The 14,500-nt window shown below is 42.4% G+C and overlaps 1 protein-coding gene across 2 annotated transcripts; it reads left to right on the top strand.

The window, feature by feature from the left end:
- The first annotated feature begins 3,569 nt into the window (after positions 1-3,569).
- On the top strand, positions 3,570-6,455 carry C8H7orf25 (chromosome 8 C7orf25 homolog). Of its 2 annotated transcripts, none has more exons than XM_023226429.1 (2): positions 3,570-3,819; positions 4,813-6,455. In XM_023226429.1, the coding sequence occupies exon 2, from the start codon at positions 4,834-4,836 to the stop codon at positions 6,097-6,099; it is 1,266 nt and encodes a 421-aa protein (XP_023082197.1). In that variant the 5' UTR covers positions 3,570-3,819; positions 4,813-4,833; the 3' UTR covers positions 6,100-6,455. The 2 variants fall into 2 exon arrangements, with proteins under 2 accessions (XP_023082197.1, XP_023082198.1); XM_023226430.1 differs by lacking the exon at positions 3,570-3,819 and adding an exon at positions 3,832-4,265.
- The last annotated feature ends 8,045 nt before the right edge of the window (positions 6,456-14,500 follow it).

Here is a 14,500-nt window from a genome sequence, read left to right as displayed (position 1 = left end):
TCAGCGGAACCAGATTTGATCCAGGTTCTGTTTTCTGCCTCCTGCCCCCATTAAATGCAAAGCCCAGTTCCAGTTCAAGCTGCCTACAACACTTCTTCCTTTGTTCTGTGTATTCTTTCCACGAACCTTAAAATTAAGTTTTTGTCCCAGTTCTTAGGAAAGAGTTCTTTGATGTAGCAACCCACTGCATCCCTAAACATTCCAAAACTCTTGAACCATTTCCAGCCTGTGGATTTTAGCTTAAGTATCATAATGTTCCTAATGTTCACAGTCTCTCCCTTCTTTTGGTTCTTTTTGTATCTTCTAACCCTTAAAACATTTTAACTCCATTTGTTCTACTTCTTCCCAGTTCCCTACTGAACCATGAATTTAAATTTGCAAAGCAGTTATTAGCAATGAAACATGGAGATGTTTAAAATTCACATACATGGGGAATAAAGAAGACTAATACAGAGCCTTATAATTATCAAGTGCTGATACACTAAAGCATCCCTGAAAAAAAAAAAAAAAAAAAAAAAAAAAACCCCGACCTTGAGATAATTACCTTGCACAGTCTCTCAGACATCAAGTAGGTGATAAATGAACACTGAAGGGTTTTCATCTATTGCTCAATTTTCTTCATAGAATGAAACTGCCAACTCTTAGTATTTACCTCACCTTTTTTTCAGGAGTCTACTCGTCCATGTAGGCAAGCTCTCTGAGCCCCCCATTGCAAAGAAGAGCAAGTTGATGTTCAATGAATTGTCCAAGAACATATAGGAGTTGAGAGTTCCCTTAGATTAGAATCCTAATTTCCTGAAAACCAGTCCTGGTGGTTCTGTATGAAAGTCACATTGCCTCACACAGTTCCTTCAATTTAGAGCTCTTCCCTCTACCCTGTTCTCAAGAAACTTACGGAACTAGCAATATCTGGCTGCCAATTAACTGATAACTTCCTAAGTATGAGCATATTTAAAAAGTTAACACGTGAGTGCTACTCCCTGAAAGCCATCACTTCTGACTTTTTTAGGTATTTCATCAGGTACTTGCCTCCGTATTTCAAAATAGTCAGATTATGTGCCTTTTTCTTGGATTCTTGGAGTTGAGCTGCTAAACTTCCCATTGTGCAAGATGAGAATTTAGAATCCTCATATCACACTGACTTCCTTCTCCCTACCTCAATTAAATCATGTTGAAGATTTTTCTTATGGCTAAGTGTACTACTATTACATTTTCTGAACAACTTTCCTGGGGGTGATAACTGCTTTTATTTTTTTATTTTTATTTTTGAGACGGACTCACTCTGTCACCCAGGCTGGAGTGAGGTGGCACAAATCAGTTCACCGTAGCCTTGACTTGGTCTCAAACGATCCTCCCACCCCAGCCATTGCAGTAGGTGCGAATACAGATGTCAGCCACCATGCCCAGCTAATTTTTTTATTTTTTGGGGAGACAGATCTCATCACAACATTGTCCAGGCTGGTTTTGAACGCCTGTGCTCAAGTGATTCTCCTGTCCTGGCCTCACAAAGTGTTGGGATTACAAATGAGCCATGGCGGCGCCCAGCCCACTTTTTTGGTTACTTTATTTTCTGTGTAGCTGTCACCAATTCTTGCCAGATTCCCCCAACAGAAATTTAACACCTTCTGCTTACTGTTTTCCTCATCAGTCAGATATCAGGCAGCATGTATCAGTTCTCTTCCCCACACCTCAGAGAAGTTTCTCTTAGAACCCCCTGTCCTCCTGTTCCAATCCAGGCTAGGTGCTTGTTTGAAACTATCTTTATTCTCCTTGCTTTCTCTCTGAATTGGCTGGGTTTGAAAACTCAAAGTTAGAAATAAATTATCTCCACATTTTGAAAGCATTACTCCCTTCTAAATTCCAGTGTTGCTGATAGGAAGCCTGATACTATTGTGTATGTGATGCCAAGTCCTTTGTAAGTTTTCCCCTCTGCAGCTCTTAGTTTTTCTCTTATCTGCTGTGTTCTGAAACTTAACAACCATGTTCCTTTGTGTGGGTTTCTTAATAGTCATTGTGGTGAGCACTCTGGGCCCTTGCACTGTGAAAAACGTTTCTGTCTGCTAAATTTTCTAGTATTAGGTTTTTGAAAAATTTTCTCTTCATTTTGTTTTTGTTTCTAAACTCCTGTTAATTGGATACTGGATCCTTTTGTTTTTGCTCCATTTTTCATCTGTTTCTACTTTCTAAATGTTTCCAACTCATATTGATGTTTTAAACTTGGGGATATTTTTACCATAGAAGAACCATTTCCTGTGCTCTGCTGTCTCCTCTTAAAAAAAGAAATCCTCTTGTTTCATAGCTGAAATATCTTTTATTTGAAGATGCTAGTTATAGAATACTTCTTGAGACCACTTTTTCCCGTTTTCCATTTCCTTCAAATACCAAACAAAAATGTTGGGAAATGCTGTGTTTGTGAGGCTCACACCAGGGGATGCTGAATGCTGGTATCGCCGAGCCAGTTCTCTAGGGTCTTTCGTCTACTCATTTCTTCAGAGAAAAATAGGGTTATGGGAAGAGAGTGGTGGGGAGCGGTGGAGGGGTGCCTGCATTATGGGAGGGGCAGAGAAGGTGGCTGCTAGCATTGCTCTATTCAGTAGGAAAACTTCATGATGGCACCTCTCGTCCTTTGTTAGTCTGTGTGTCTGGAATCCCTCTGATGCCCTGTCTTTAGCATCTTAAACTAGTCTTCTGCCTGAACAATTTACATTTTCAATCCTGCCTGCCCTCCTTTCTACCTTCAAGGCACCTGAAGCTTTCTGGGGTTCTGCTTTGTGAATCACGGGCTAAATATCCCCTTCTACAGGCAGTTTCCTCAGTTCTCCTGACACCTCCATCTGCAGAGAGGGTGCTTGTGTTCAGGTAACCTCTCTATGGCTCACTTATCTATAACGTATACTTAATATCTCCCTTTTAGGTTGTTTAAAGGATTGAACAATGTGTAAAACACTTAGAACAATGTCTGCCACGCTGTAAGGAATGAGTAAGTTATTGCTCTTGTCCTCCAAAAATGTGTTGGTATAACCGGTCTGCAGTCATCTCTTCTCGTTCTTTTTGCCTTTGTGGGTTTGTTCCCTTTGTCATTGCTTTACCGTTATTTAAGGTTTGGAGAAGGAGCAGGATACACAGGATTAATTATAACTGGAAGTCCTCTTTAATATTTTAAATTAGCTTTACTTTCTACAGCCCTAATCTTTCTGGGTGACTCTGGACACTCTACTAGGCTAATATGCTAATATGCAGAAGCCATGCAATCATTTTTTCTCTTCAGAAGGACAGCACATCTTCTATGGAGGGCCCAGGACAATGCAGTGGAAAGTACTTTGGTTTGGAGGCAGAAGCCCCAGCAGCAGTACTTCTCAGCTGTCACCTCTCTGTGACAAGCTTCTCCAGCGTGTTTCTTCTGTTAAAATGAGCCCCCAAAATGCCTAGGACCCGGTTGCGATGAAGTGGCCGACGCCCCCATTGGGAGTGTGGCCCAGCACGCGAGCTCGGTCCCTGTTCCTTCCTGGAGCCAGGTGGGTGCGCGCTTCCAGGCTCATGCGGCGGCGCAAGCGGGAGAAGCCAGGGGCCCTCAACAAACATGGCCGCCGCGCCAGCGTCAACTCGGCTCAGGAGGCCGCGCTGCCGCTTGGGAATCGCAGGTTTGGCGTCACCTGGCCCGGAACCACGTGACGCAGGAGGCGCCGGAGGCGGCGGGGCTCGCGCGGGTGGAGACGCCTCGGCGTTCGAGTGGGGTGGGGGCTACCCGGTTGAGCTTTCCTGGCGGGTCCTGGCCTCTGCCTGCCTTGCGTGCCCGCGCTCGCGGTTCTGGCGCTGCCGGTGAGGAGCCGGGGAGCTAGGCGGGGAGGCTGGGAGCTGGGCGCCCCTACTGAGGCCAGAGGGGGCTGGGCAGGGCCGACCCGGCGGGAAGGGGGTCGGCCGCGCGCTCTCAGCGCCTCGCTCCTGAGCCGCGGCGCTAGCGGTGGGGGCTTTTCGGCCCCCGCCCCTCCTGGCAGGGCCCGGCCCCGCAGGTGGCCGGGCAGGGCCGAGGGCCCCGCAGCCCACCGAGAAGGCCCCGCCGGCCTCTGGCCCGCCCACCCGGCAACCTGCGCTGTGGCCGCCTGCACGGCCGCCACGAGGTGCATCGTTGGAGTTTAGTTTCATCTTCGGGTTTTCTTTCGAAGTGGGAGTGGCGCGCAAGTTGGTGGGCTTCTTCGATCTTTTAAAATAGTCTGGGTTGACGTCAAATGCAGAAATGAGGCAGTGTTGATTTTTTTTTTTTTGGCGTAAGTACCCCGAGCCTTGGGGGGAAATCATGAGGCAGCCGGTTGAAGGAGACCAACTCAGGAAGGAGGAAAAGGTTAGGGAGGCTGAGGTGCTCAGTTTAGGACACACACTTGCTTTGGACAGTTTGCTAAGTAGCCAGTCTGTGTGTATTTTTGTTTGCAGCATTTTTGTCTTGACTGTCCAAGCCTTTCATTAAAATTTCTCAGCAGTTAAACAGGCCGCTGATAGACATAAGGGAATTATTTATATAGCAGATTGCCCAACTCTTGCATTGTACCCTAACCTAGGACCATGCTGTGTCCCCATGGCTTTCAAGCTGAAGAAATGAAGGTCTTAGGTCAGACATACGTAGAGTTCAGAAGTGTAGCTGCCGTCCTTCCCTTAGCTATCAGAGGAAGGAGCCACTCCAAAATGAGACATACACAAGCCCAGGTTCATAGACTCAGCCTCCATAAGCTGTGTTGCTAGATTGAAGTTTTTAATCATCAGTGAAGAATTGATTGTCATAATTTTAGGAGACTACTCAAATTTGCCTTCTTTCCCTAGGAAAGGAATAATGCTGACAGCATGTCTGCACATTCCATGCTCTGTGAACGAATCGCCATAGCCAAGGAACTGATCAAGAGAGCAGAATCACTTTCTAGATCAAGAAAAGGTGGCATAGAAGGTGGTGCAAAGCTGTGTAGCAAATTGAAGGCAGAATTAAAATTCTTACAGAAAGTAGAAGCTGGGAAAGTAGCTATTAAAGAATCTCATTTACAAAGCACTAACCTAACACACCTGAGAGCCATTGTGGAATCAGCAGAAAACCTGGAAGAAGTTGTTAGTGTTCTTCATGTCTTTGGTTATACAGATACCTTTGGAGAAAAGCAAACCCTTGTGGTAGATGTAGTTGCAAATGGTGGTCATACTTGGGTGAAAGCCATTGGCCGGAAGGCTGAAGCTCTTCATAACATCTGGCTGGGCAGGGGCCAATATGGTGACAAAAGCATCATCGAGCAGGCTGAAGACTTCCTCCAGGCCAGTCACCAGCAGCCAGTGCAATATAGCAACCCTCACATCATCTTTGCGTTTTACAACAGTGTCTCCAGCCCCATGGCAGAGAAGCTGAAAGAAATGGGCATATCTGTGAGAGGAGACATAGTAGCAGTCAACGCTCTGTTAGATCACCCTGAAGAGCTCCAACCGAGTGAGAGTGAATCAGATGATGAGGGCCCTGAACTTTTGCAGGTGACCAGAGTCGACCGAGAAAATATACTAGCAAGTGTTGCGTTTCCAACAGAAATTAAGGTCGATGTGTGCAAAAGAGTAAATCTGGACATTACAACTTTAATTACATATGTATCTGCCCTCAGCTATGGAGGCTGCCACTTTATTTTCAAAGAAAAAGTGCTCACGGAACAAGCAGAGCAAGAGAGGAAAGAGCAGGTTCTACCTCAGCTGGAGGCCTTTATGAAGGACAAGGAGTTGTTTGCTTGTGAATCTGCTGTCAAGGACTTTCAGTCTATTTTAGATACCTTAGGAGGACCTGGGGAGAGAGAGAGGGCCACTATGTTAATTAAGCGAATTAATGTGGTACCAGACCAACCTTCTGAGCGTGCCTTGAGACTAGTGGCCAGTTCGAAAATTAATAGCCGCTCATTAACAATTTTTGGGACAGGAGACACCCTAAAAGCCATCACAATGACTGCTAATAGTGGTTTTGTCAGAGCTGCAAACAACCAGGGTGTTAAATTTAGTGTGTTTATCCATCAGCCCAGAGCACTTACTGAGAGTAAAGAGGCTTTAGCCACCCCCTTACCAAAAGACTACACAACTGACAGTGAACACTAAAGATACCCTTTAAATATTGTCGTGGAAGTAAGTTATTTATACCAAAGGCTGGGTCTTCCCATCTAAACTGGGGGGGAAAAAGGTCTATAGTAAAAGTAAAACTTAGAACTCTTAAACCAGTAGAGTTTCTTTGTGTCGCATCTAAAGTATATAACCTCCCAAAGTAGAAAAAGCACAAGAGACAAGCTTATCTATCAAACTGTCTGCATTAGTGCAATTAAGAACAGAAATATATCTATATAAAGCTTTCAGCTGTATTGTAATACTTTGATTCAGTAGGGCTACAACTTCCCTACTGCTAACCACGTTTCATGGATTATGGCTACATTGCATCTTGCATTAAATATCTGGAGAAACCTCAAGCCTGTTTTTCATTGTATTGCTTTATATGGTGATTCTAAAGTTAATAACCATTAATGAAAATCTTACTTGATTGCTGTATGTCAGGTGCAGTCTGATAGGTATTTTACAAAAAGTACATAATACAGAAGAAATGAAAAAGTGAGTTATGGTTATTTGAGTACCATGAACCCATTGGTAGACCTTTGGGAAAAGAAAGCCAACAATCTTACTACTATAAGATAAACCCAGGACACTTAAGGTAAAATACTAATTTGAATGAATTGAAAAAGGATTATGTAAAAGATTTTTAAAATTCCAATTTCAGTTTTAAATACAAAAAGCCCCCATATTGTAAGTATTTGAACAATGAATACTATTTTCATGTTTCATTTGCAAGTGGCAACTGCATTACCTCACTTTCATGAGATGGTGACACAATATTCCATGCCAATTGCATGACACAAGTTGTAGTTAAAAATACACTTCTGTGGCTACATTGTGGTACTTTATCAGTTTTCAATAAAGCAAAACTAGCAAAGTCGATATGTATTCACCACATTAAAAAATTTGGAATTTGAGCCCTGGAGCTTAAATATTAACTCATGCTAAGTGTAAGAGCTGGTATTAAAACTTGATGTTTCTAGCCACAGCCTGATCTCTTTCTACCATGCCAGATGTCCTATTTTTTGAGAAGAGAATCTCAGTTTACAGCCACAGTGTTTGTTGAGGGGGTGGAATTTGGTTATTGGCATTCATGAACACCCTGAAATGAATGCAAAATTAAGTGTATGGGGGTGGTTCTCTGGGGAGAGATTGTTTTGCTAAGTCAGAATACATTTCCTCGCAGAAAGGCTGTGATTTGCTTCCAATTTAGTGTAGAGTGGTGTATGTCTAGGGTTAGAAATTGAATTTAAGCTTTTTGAGCACCTATTAAGGTCACGTAGTACTTGGTACTATTAAGTACCAAGCATGATAATAGTTTGGTATGAAAAGATGAATATTTGCTCTAAGGAATTCTTAAGTCTAAAGTGGAAGTAAACAACTGAAGTGCAATTAGATGTACTAAATTCTCTAGGATATGTTGAAAATACTATGGGGACAGAGTAAGGGAGTACTTGTTACGGGGTCAGGAAGTCAGAGAGGAAGTGACGTTTGAGGGTTTGGGGTGTGAAATTTCACAAGATGTGTGAGAAAGGGTACTCAAAAGTACATGGAGAAGTGGGATTGGAAAAGTACCAGAACTGTGAACATGAGGACCTGTTCAGGGACCAGGCTAAAGTGGACAGTTTATAAAATGAGATGGAGCTAGAAAAAAAAGTTGAAGTTCTCTAGAGAGTTTGGCATTAGAGAGTCGTTGGTGATTTTTAAGAAAGTGTGTAGCTTATGATCAGGTCTCTTAAGGAAACCACAAAAATCTGTAGTGAATCTGTAGTGTGGATAAAGAATTAAAGGAAGGAAAGTTTGGACTATAATGACCTTAGCTAGAGCAGGAATGATGGACTGTAGAGTCATGGATACATGTTGGATTTGTTTGAGGCAGAATTGATATATTAATGTACTCATTTAATAAGCATTGAGTGACAGCCACGTGTCAGACACAGTACAAAGGGCATGGCATATAAAAGACTTTTTAAAGGGGCATCAGGAAGAAGGTAGATTTCTATCCTTGCTCCCTATGAATCAATCAATACCTAAGAACTTGGAATCTTTGCCAACTAGGAAGTGGACAGGCCACGCCACAGCACTCTTTAGGAAAGTGCGTTGTGAAGTGACCACAGCTGTGGCCAAAGACCATGATGTTTTTTCAAGCATTCCAGTGATTACAATTCCTTAACAATGTAATAAATAATGCAAGCAGTACATATGCTCAAGTTGTAGGGCATTGGATCCTGGAATGTAAGAAATAGCACCTTCCCTAGAAACCACTGTATCCCAAGGTCTATTCCAGCTGGCCAAAACATTCCTTTCATAAAGGTAAAAAATTAGACAATAAAGGCCAGATGTGGTGACTCACGCCTGTAATCCTAACACTTTGGGAGTTCGAGGCGGACGGATCACCCGAGGTCAGGAGTTTGATACCAGCCTGGCTGGCATGGTGAAACCCTGTCTGTACTAAAAATACAAAAAGTAGCCAGGCATGGTGGTGGGTGTCTGTAATCCCAGCTACTCAGGAGGCCAAAGCAGGAGAATCGCCTGAACCTGGAAGGCGGAGTTTGCAGTGAGCTGAGATCACGTCATTGACCCCAGCCTGGGTGACAAGAGCGAGACTCCATCTCAAAAAAAAAGAGACAATAAAAACAATGAGGGGGCCGGGCGCCGTGACTCACGCCTGTAATCCCAGCACTTTGGGAGGCCAAGACGGGTGGATCACGAGGTCAGGAGATGGAGACCATCCTGGCCAACATGGTGAAACCCCATCTCTACTAAAAATACAAAAAGGGCGTAGTGGCAGGCGCCTGTAGTCCCAGCTACTCGGGAGGCTGAGGCAGGAGAATGGCGTGAACCCAGGAGGCAGAGCTTGCAGTGAGCCGAGATCGTGCCACTGCACTCCAGCCGGGGCGACTGAGCGAGAGACTCTGTCTCAAAAAAAAAAAAAAAAAAAAAAAAAATGAGGGAAGTTATAAAAGGAATGTTCAATTAAATATCAGTTAACTGGGAAGTCAAAGGAATCACACTAAAAGCAAATATCCAAATAGTTCTAAAGAGTGAAGATATGTAATATACTATCATTATGCCTGGAAATTGGAAGTGGTTGAGGAAAGTAAAAGCATGCTAAAAATCCTCATCTTACTTAGAGTCAACAGACGCTTTGAAATTTTGCTATTGAAAAATAGAGCTATTTAGTTTTGAGTGTCAAACAGGAAACATAACTGATAGTATAAATTAAACCAAGCTGAATAGCTGAATAAATTTCAAACGAAAGATGAGGATGGAGAATAAATGCAGTCCATGTAGAAAAAGACAAGTCAGGCTGGGCGCTGTGGCTCACACCTATAATCACAGCACTTTGGGAGGCTGAGGCAGGGCGGATCCCTTGAGCCTAGAACTTCAAGACCAGCCTGGGCAACATGGCAAAACCTGGTCTCTATAAAAAATACAAAAATTAGCTGGGCATGGTAGTGAGCTCCTGTAGTCCCAGGTACAAGGTGGATTGAGGTGGGAGGCTCACCTGAGCCTGGGAGGTCAAGGCTGCAGTGAATTTTGATTGCACTCCAGCCTGGGCAACAGAGTGAGACCCTGTCTCAAAAAGAAAAAGACAAAAGAATTGTGAATGAGGCATAAAAAGCAGGAAGCATAAAGTAAGAGTGATAGCTGCAAGCACAAGGAGGATATAAAACAGCTTTAGAGGGAAATATATAGACAATTGTGATATACTGGGAAATCTCATTGGAACAGATGACTGTCTTAGGAAATGTAAATTAGAATTGAATAGAAAGCCTAAATAAGCAATAACCATTTAAAACATTGTTAAAGTAGTTAAATAATTTCTCCGAAATATGTGCAGGTCCAGTTAACTTTAACAGACAAGTTTTTACCTACTTTAAAATACCGAATAATTCCCATGCTCTAAAACGTAATATGCAGCATGATCCTGTAAGTGGGGTTGAAATATGTAACATGGTAAGATGTGTTGTTCCACTCACTCCCTGTCCCCTGCCCCAAGAGGAGAACTTTGGCCTGCTCTCCTGTTTGAGAACAGGGCCTGGGTATGGGACTGAAGCCCATGGGGTGTTTCTTGACTCATATAATAACAGGCTGACTGTCTCAGGTCATCATTGTATTGGAAATGTTTTCAAACTCATTTTATAGAACATGAGTATAACTCTGATACTAAAACCTGACAAGATTGCATAAAAAAGAAGCTGGAACAAAATTTCAGTTTAAAAAGATACATAAACATCCCAGACAAAATGGCATTACAGACAAAATGGATTCAGGCAGAGAACATTTCATGCTGTGGGAATCTTGTTGTTGTTGTTTTGTTTTTGAGATGGAGTTTCACTCTTGTTGCCCTAGATGGAGTGCAGTGGCACAATCTTGGCTCACTGCAACTTCCACCTCATGGGTTCAATTGATTCTCCTGCCTCAGCCTCCTGAGTAGCTGGGATTACAGGCATGCACCACCACGGCCAGTGGTGTTTTTAGTAGAGTATTTTTAGTAGAGATGGGACTTCTCTACTTTTGTATTTTTAGTAGAGACAGGACTCCGCCATGTTGGCCAGGCTCGTCTCGAACTCCTAACTTCAGATGATCCACCCGCCTCGGCCTCCCAAAGTGCTGGGATTACAGGTGTGAGCCATTGTGCCCGAGAATCTTGTTCCCAAGAGGAAGAAAGACAAGGATGAGTTCCCAACCTTAATAGTAGGACTGTGGGGATTAACCTCCATGCTGGGATAGAATCAGAGGCATAAGCCTTGCTTGAGGTAAAGAGGTAACCCCAAGACCCCCACCGAGTGAACCAGAACCTTAAGGCTGTAATGCCCATGAAAGAGGATCTTGTAAACTTTGCGCAGGGACACAGCAAGGGTTTGACTCAAGTGGTTCTGCGGAGGCGGGGTGAAGGGGTAGGGGGAAGGAAGTCTGAAAGAAATCAAAGCCCAGACTGTGCCCCACACAGAGTTCAAGTCTTTTAACAGCACCGTGGGGGAAACCTAGAGATGTGAAATTAGTATAAAAATTGGCCACTGGCAAGTACTGTCTCTCAGATACCTGAGAACAACATAGGCAACCTCATTCTGGACTTGGGAAAATTTCAGTTTCCCAGCTACGTAGATTTCTATAGAAAAACTGAGCTTTGATTGGATGCGCTTACAGTGAGAAATTGTCAACACGTAGAAGGAAACCTTCCATCATCAGTGAGTCAGCAACACAGAAAGAGGAGCATTAGTTCTTCAAAAATTTAAGATTATAACAAAATACATTAAAATAAAATATATGATATTATAGAATATATATGTAAAATATATAATAGCAAAATATAATATAAGGTAAGTTTGGGATCTTCTAGGTGTTCCCTATCTATCCTCTGTTAAAACAAAAAAAAAGTAGTAATTCAAAGTGGCAGAGGGAGGCTGAAAATACCACCTGCAATCAAACATTGCACACACAGCTCAGGTGGAGGATGTGGTCTATATGTGCAGCAAGTATGCTTCCTAACACTGAAGCCCAGAATTAGGCAGACATTAACCACTTGATTGCAGGTGATTCTGGGGCGTGTGTCAGGAAGAGCTTGTCCCAAAAGGGCTGCAGAGAACACCTCACCCTGTGGCAAGCTTATTCACAAGAGGAGAAAGCACAGAGATGAGCCAAGCCAAGCTTCCAGGCACTCCTCTCAAACTTGCAATCAAATATATTTCTCTATATTCCCAGGAGAGAAGGGCCAGGAGTGTACTGCGGGATATAATCCCTCCATTTCCCCACCATCATGCAAGAAAGAATGGGGAAAAAAGGCATTTCCCTCTTCACCTAAATAACAAATGATTAAAGAGGATAAAAGAAGGCATAGAAATGATAAGGGACCAGGTGTGGTGGCTCACGCCTGTAATCCTAGCACTTTGGGAGGCCAAGGCAGGCAGATCACCTGAGATCAGGAGTTCAAGACCAGCCTGGCTAATATGGTGAAACCACGTCTACTAAAAATACAAAAATTAGCCAGGCATGATGGTGGGCGCCTGTCAGCCCAGCTACTAGGGACACTCAGGCAGGAGAATCACTTGAACCCGGGAGGCGGAGGTCGCAGTGAGCTGAGATTGCACCACGGCACTCCGGCCTGGGGGACAGAGCAAGACTCTGTCCCCCCCCCCAAGAAAAAAAAAAAAAAAAGAAAAAGAAGAAACTATAAGGAAAGAGTACAAGCAAATAAAACTTCAGGAAATAGAAAAACTCACTAAAATTACAATCTCAGAAATAAAGTTTCAAATAGTAGGTAAGATAAACTAAAAAAGTTCTGAAATGAATAGATCTTAGTAAATTTCCCAGGATTCAACAAATAAATTAAATGATGAAAAATATAAACAAGATGCTGAGACATGAAGAAAAAATGAGTCCATTCCATCAAAGGTTCTGGCAGACAAAATGGACTGAGTACAAAGCCGGATTCCCATCCTCACCGCCTTTGCCTACCTGTGCCGTAGAGGCTGGAGACTAAAGCCCTCACACTCGCAGTGTTGCATTTAGCTGGGGCGGCCAGATTCCTTGCCTCTGAGACACGAGTGGAAGTGCAATAGTGCTGCCTTCTCCTTCCACCACAGGGTTGGATATGGTCGATGGTTGTACTTGGCTCTGTGTTATGGTGATGAGAGAAAGACCAAGTGCGGCTTGTAGGCTTTGGTGCTGACATATGCTTCCTGCAGGACTTCTTGCTATGTGGAAAGATCAATCCCAATTTATTTAAGCCACTGTAGTTGGTTTTTCCATTACATATAGTTGAAAATACTTCTAGCTGATATTAAAGTTTATTTGTTCCAAAAAGAGACAATAGACAGAATGGGGAAGAGGGAACAAATTCATTTTTCAAACACACAGACAAAAAATTAGAATAGAATACGAACACCAGTGTACCATTCACCTAGGTTTAAACAGAGTCATTATTTTGCCTTTTTTGCTTTATCTAGATTTTTCTTTTGCTGAAATTATTTTAAAATAAATTACAGACATCATGATATTTAACATATATCCCTCAGTACTTGGCTCTAAAAAGAACATTTTTCTAGACAACCATGATTTCATGAGTACATCTAATGAAATTAATGATTCTGAGCATCATCTAGTGCCCAATCTATATTCAGATGTCAGGGGATTTGTCTACCAGAATCCAGTGAAACACCAGATATTGCATTTGGGTTTAGCGTTCCTTAATTCTGTTGCAATCTGTGGTATTACCCTACCCTTTTATGACTTTGAGTTTTTTGAAGACACCAGGACAGTTGTCTTACAGAATATCCTATATTCTTGATTTCTCTGGTTATAGTGGTCAGTTTGATTTCCTGTAAACTGAAAAGGAGATCTAAAGGCTGGATTCAATTCTGGTTAAACATTTTGGGCAAGAATACTTTGTGGTTGATACTGTGTTCCTCATTTTCGTTACACCAGGGGGCACATGATATCTGGTTTTTCCACTGTTAGTGATGTTAAGTATTGTTCCTTGAATAAGGTGGTAACAGCCAGAACTCTCCATTGTGAAGTTACGTTTTTGCCCTCGTAACTAGTAAGTAAACTGTGAAGTCATGCTTTGGCACCACTGTGAATGTTCAATTACCCATTGCCCTTTTGCCTAAGATTTTAGCATGCGTTGATGATTATAACCCTAATCAATTATTCCATTCAAGTGACAAAATGGTGATTTCCTCAATTCTATCATTTCCTTTACACTTATCAGTTATCATTCTTCAATAAAGAAGCGCTTTCCCTTAGGAACTGGGGCCATTTGGCTCCCCTTCTGGAATGGCAGTATGTATCCTTGATTCTTTCTCTCCAGTTAATGATTTCAGAGTGAGGGATTCATGTTATGATCACCTCCAATAATATCAAATGAACCTTTTAGGAAGAAGATTGTATCTTGTGAGTACTATATTGGACTCATGAATTATTATGTATTCAAATATGCCCACATCAATTACCTTACTTTTTAAAATTAAACTTATTATTTTGAGATAATTATAGATTCATGTGAAGTTGTAAGAAATAATACAGAGAGAACCCATGTACCTTTTATCCAGTTTTTGCTAGTGGGAGCATCTTGAAAAACTAGAGTATAATATCACAAGGATATTAATGTTGATTATGTCAAGATGCCAAGTATTTCCATCACTGTAGGATCTCTCATGTTGCCCTTTTATTTATCATTCTTTTTGATGCTTTAACTGTCCAAACTTTGGCCATTAGAAACACCTTCAAGTGTCTCCTGTGTCTTTTTCACATAATCCCATGCTCTTTGATTTCATGCTTTCTGGCAGAACAAGATGTCTCAGTGTTGCCTGTACTTTCTGCCGGAGACCTGGAATCCACTATTTCTTCAGGGAGCCTTTCCTAGTTTGTGGCATTTCCAAAGAAAAGTCCA

Source organism: Piliocolobus tephrosceles, chromosome 8 (assembly GCF_002776525.5).
Source record: "Piliocolobus tephrosceles isolate RC106 chromosome 8, ASM277652v3, whole genome shotgun sequence".
Taxonomy (NCBI): domain Eukaryota; kingdom Metazoa; phylum Chordata; class Mammalia; order Primates; family Cercopithecidae; genus Piliocolobus; species Piliocolobus tephrosceles.
This window is presented reverse-complemented; position numbering and strand designations above follow the sequence as displayed.

Excerpts from the sequence above, each read along its gene's own strand:
- C8H7orf25 (XM_023226429.1), top strand. The coding sequence starts at position 4,834 with ATGTCTGCACATTCCATGCTCTGTGAACGAATCGCCATAGCCAAGGAA.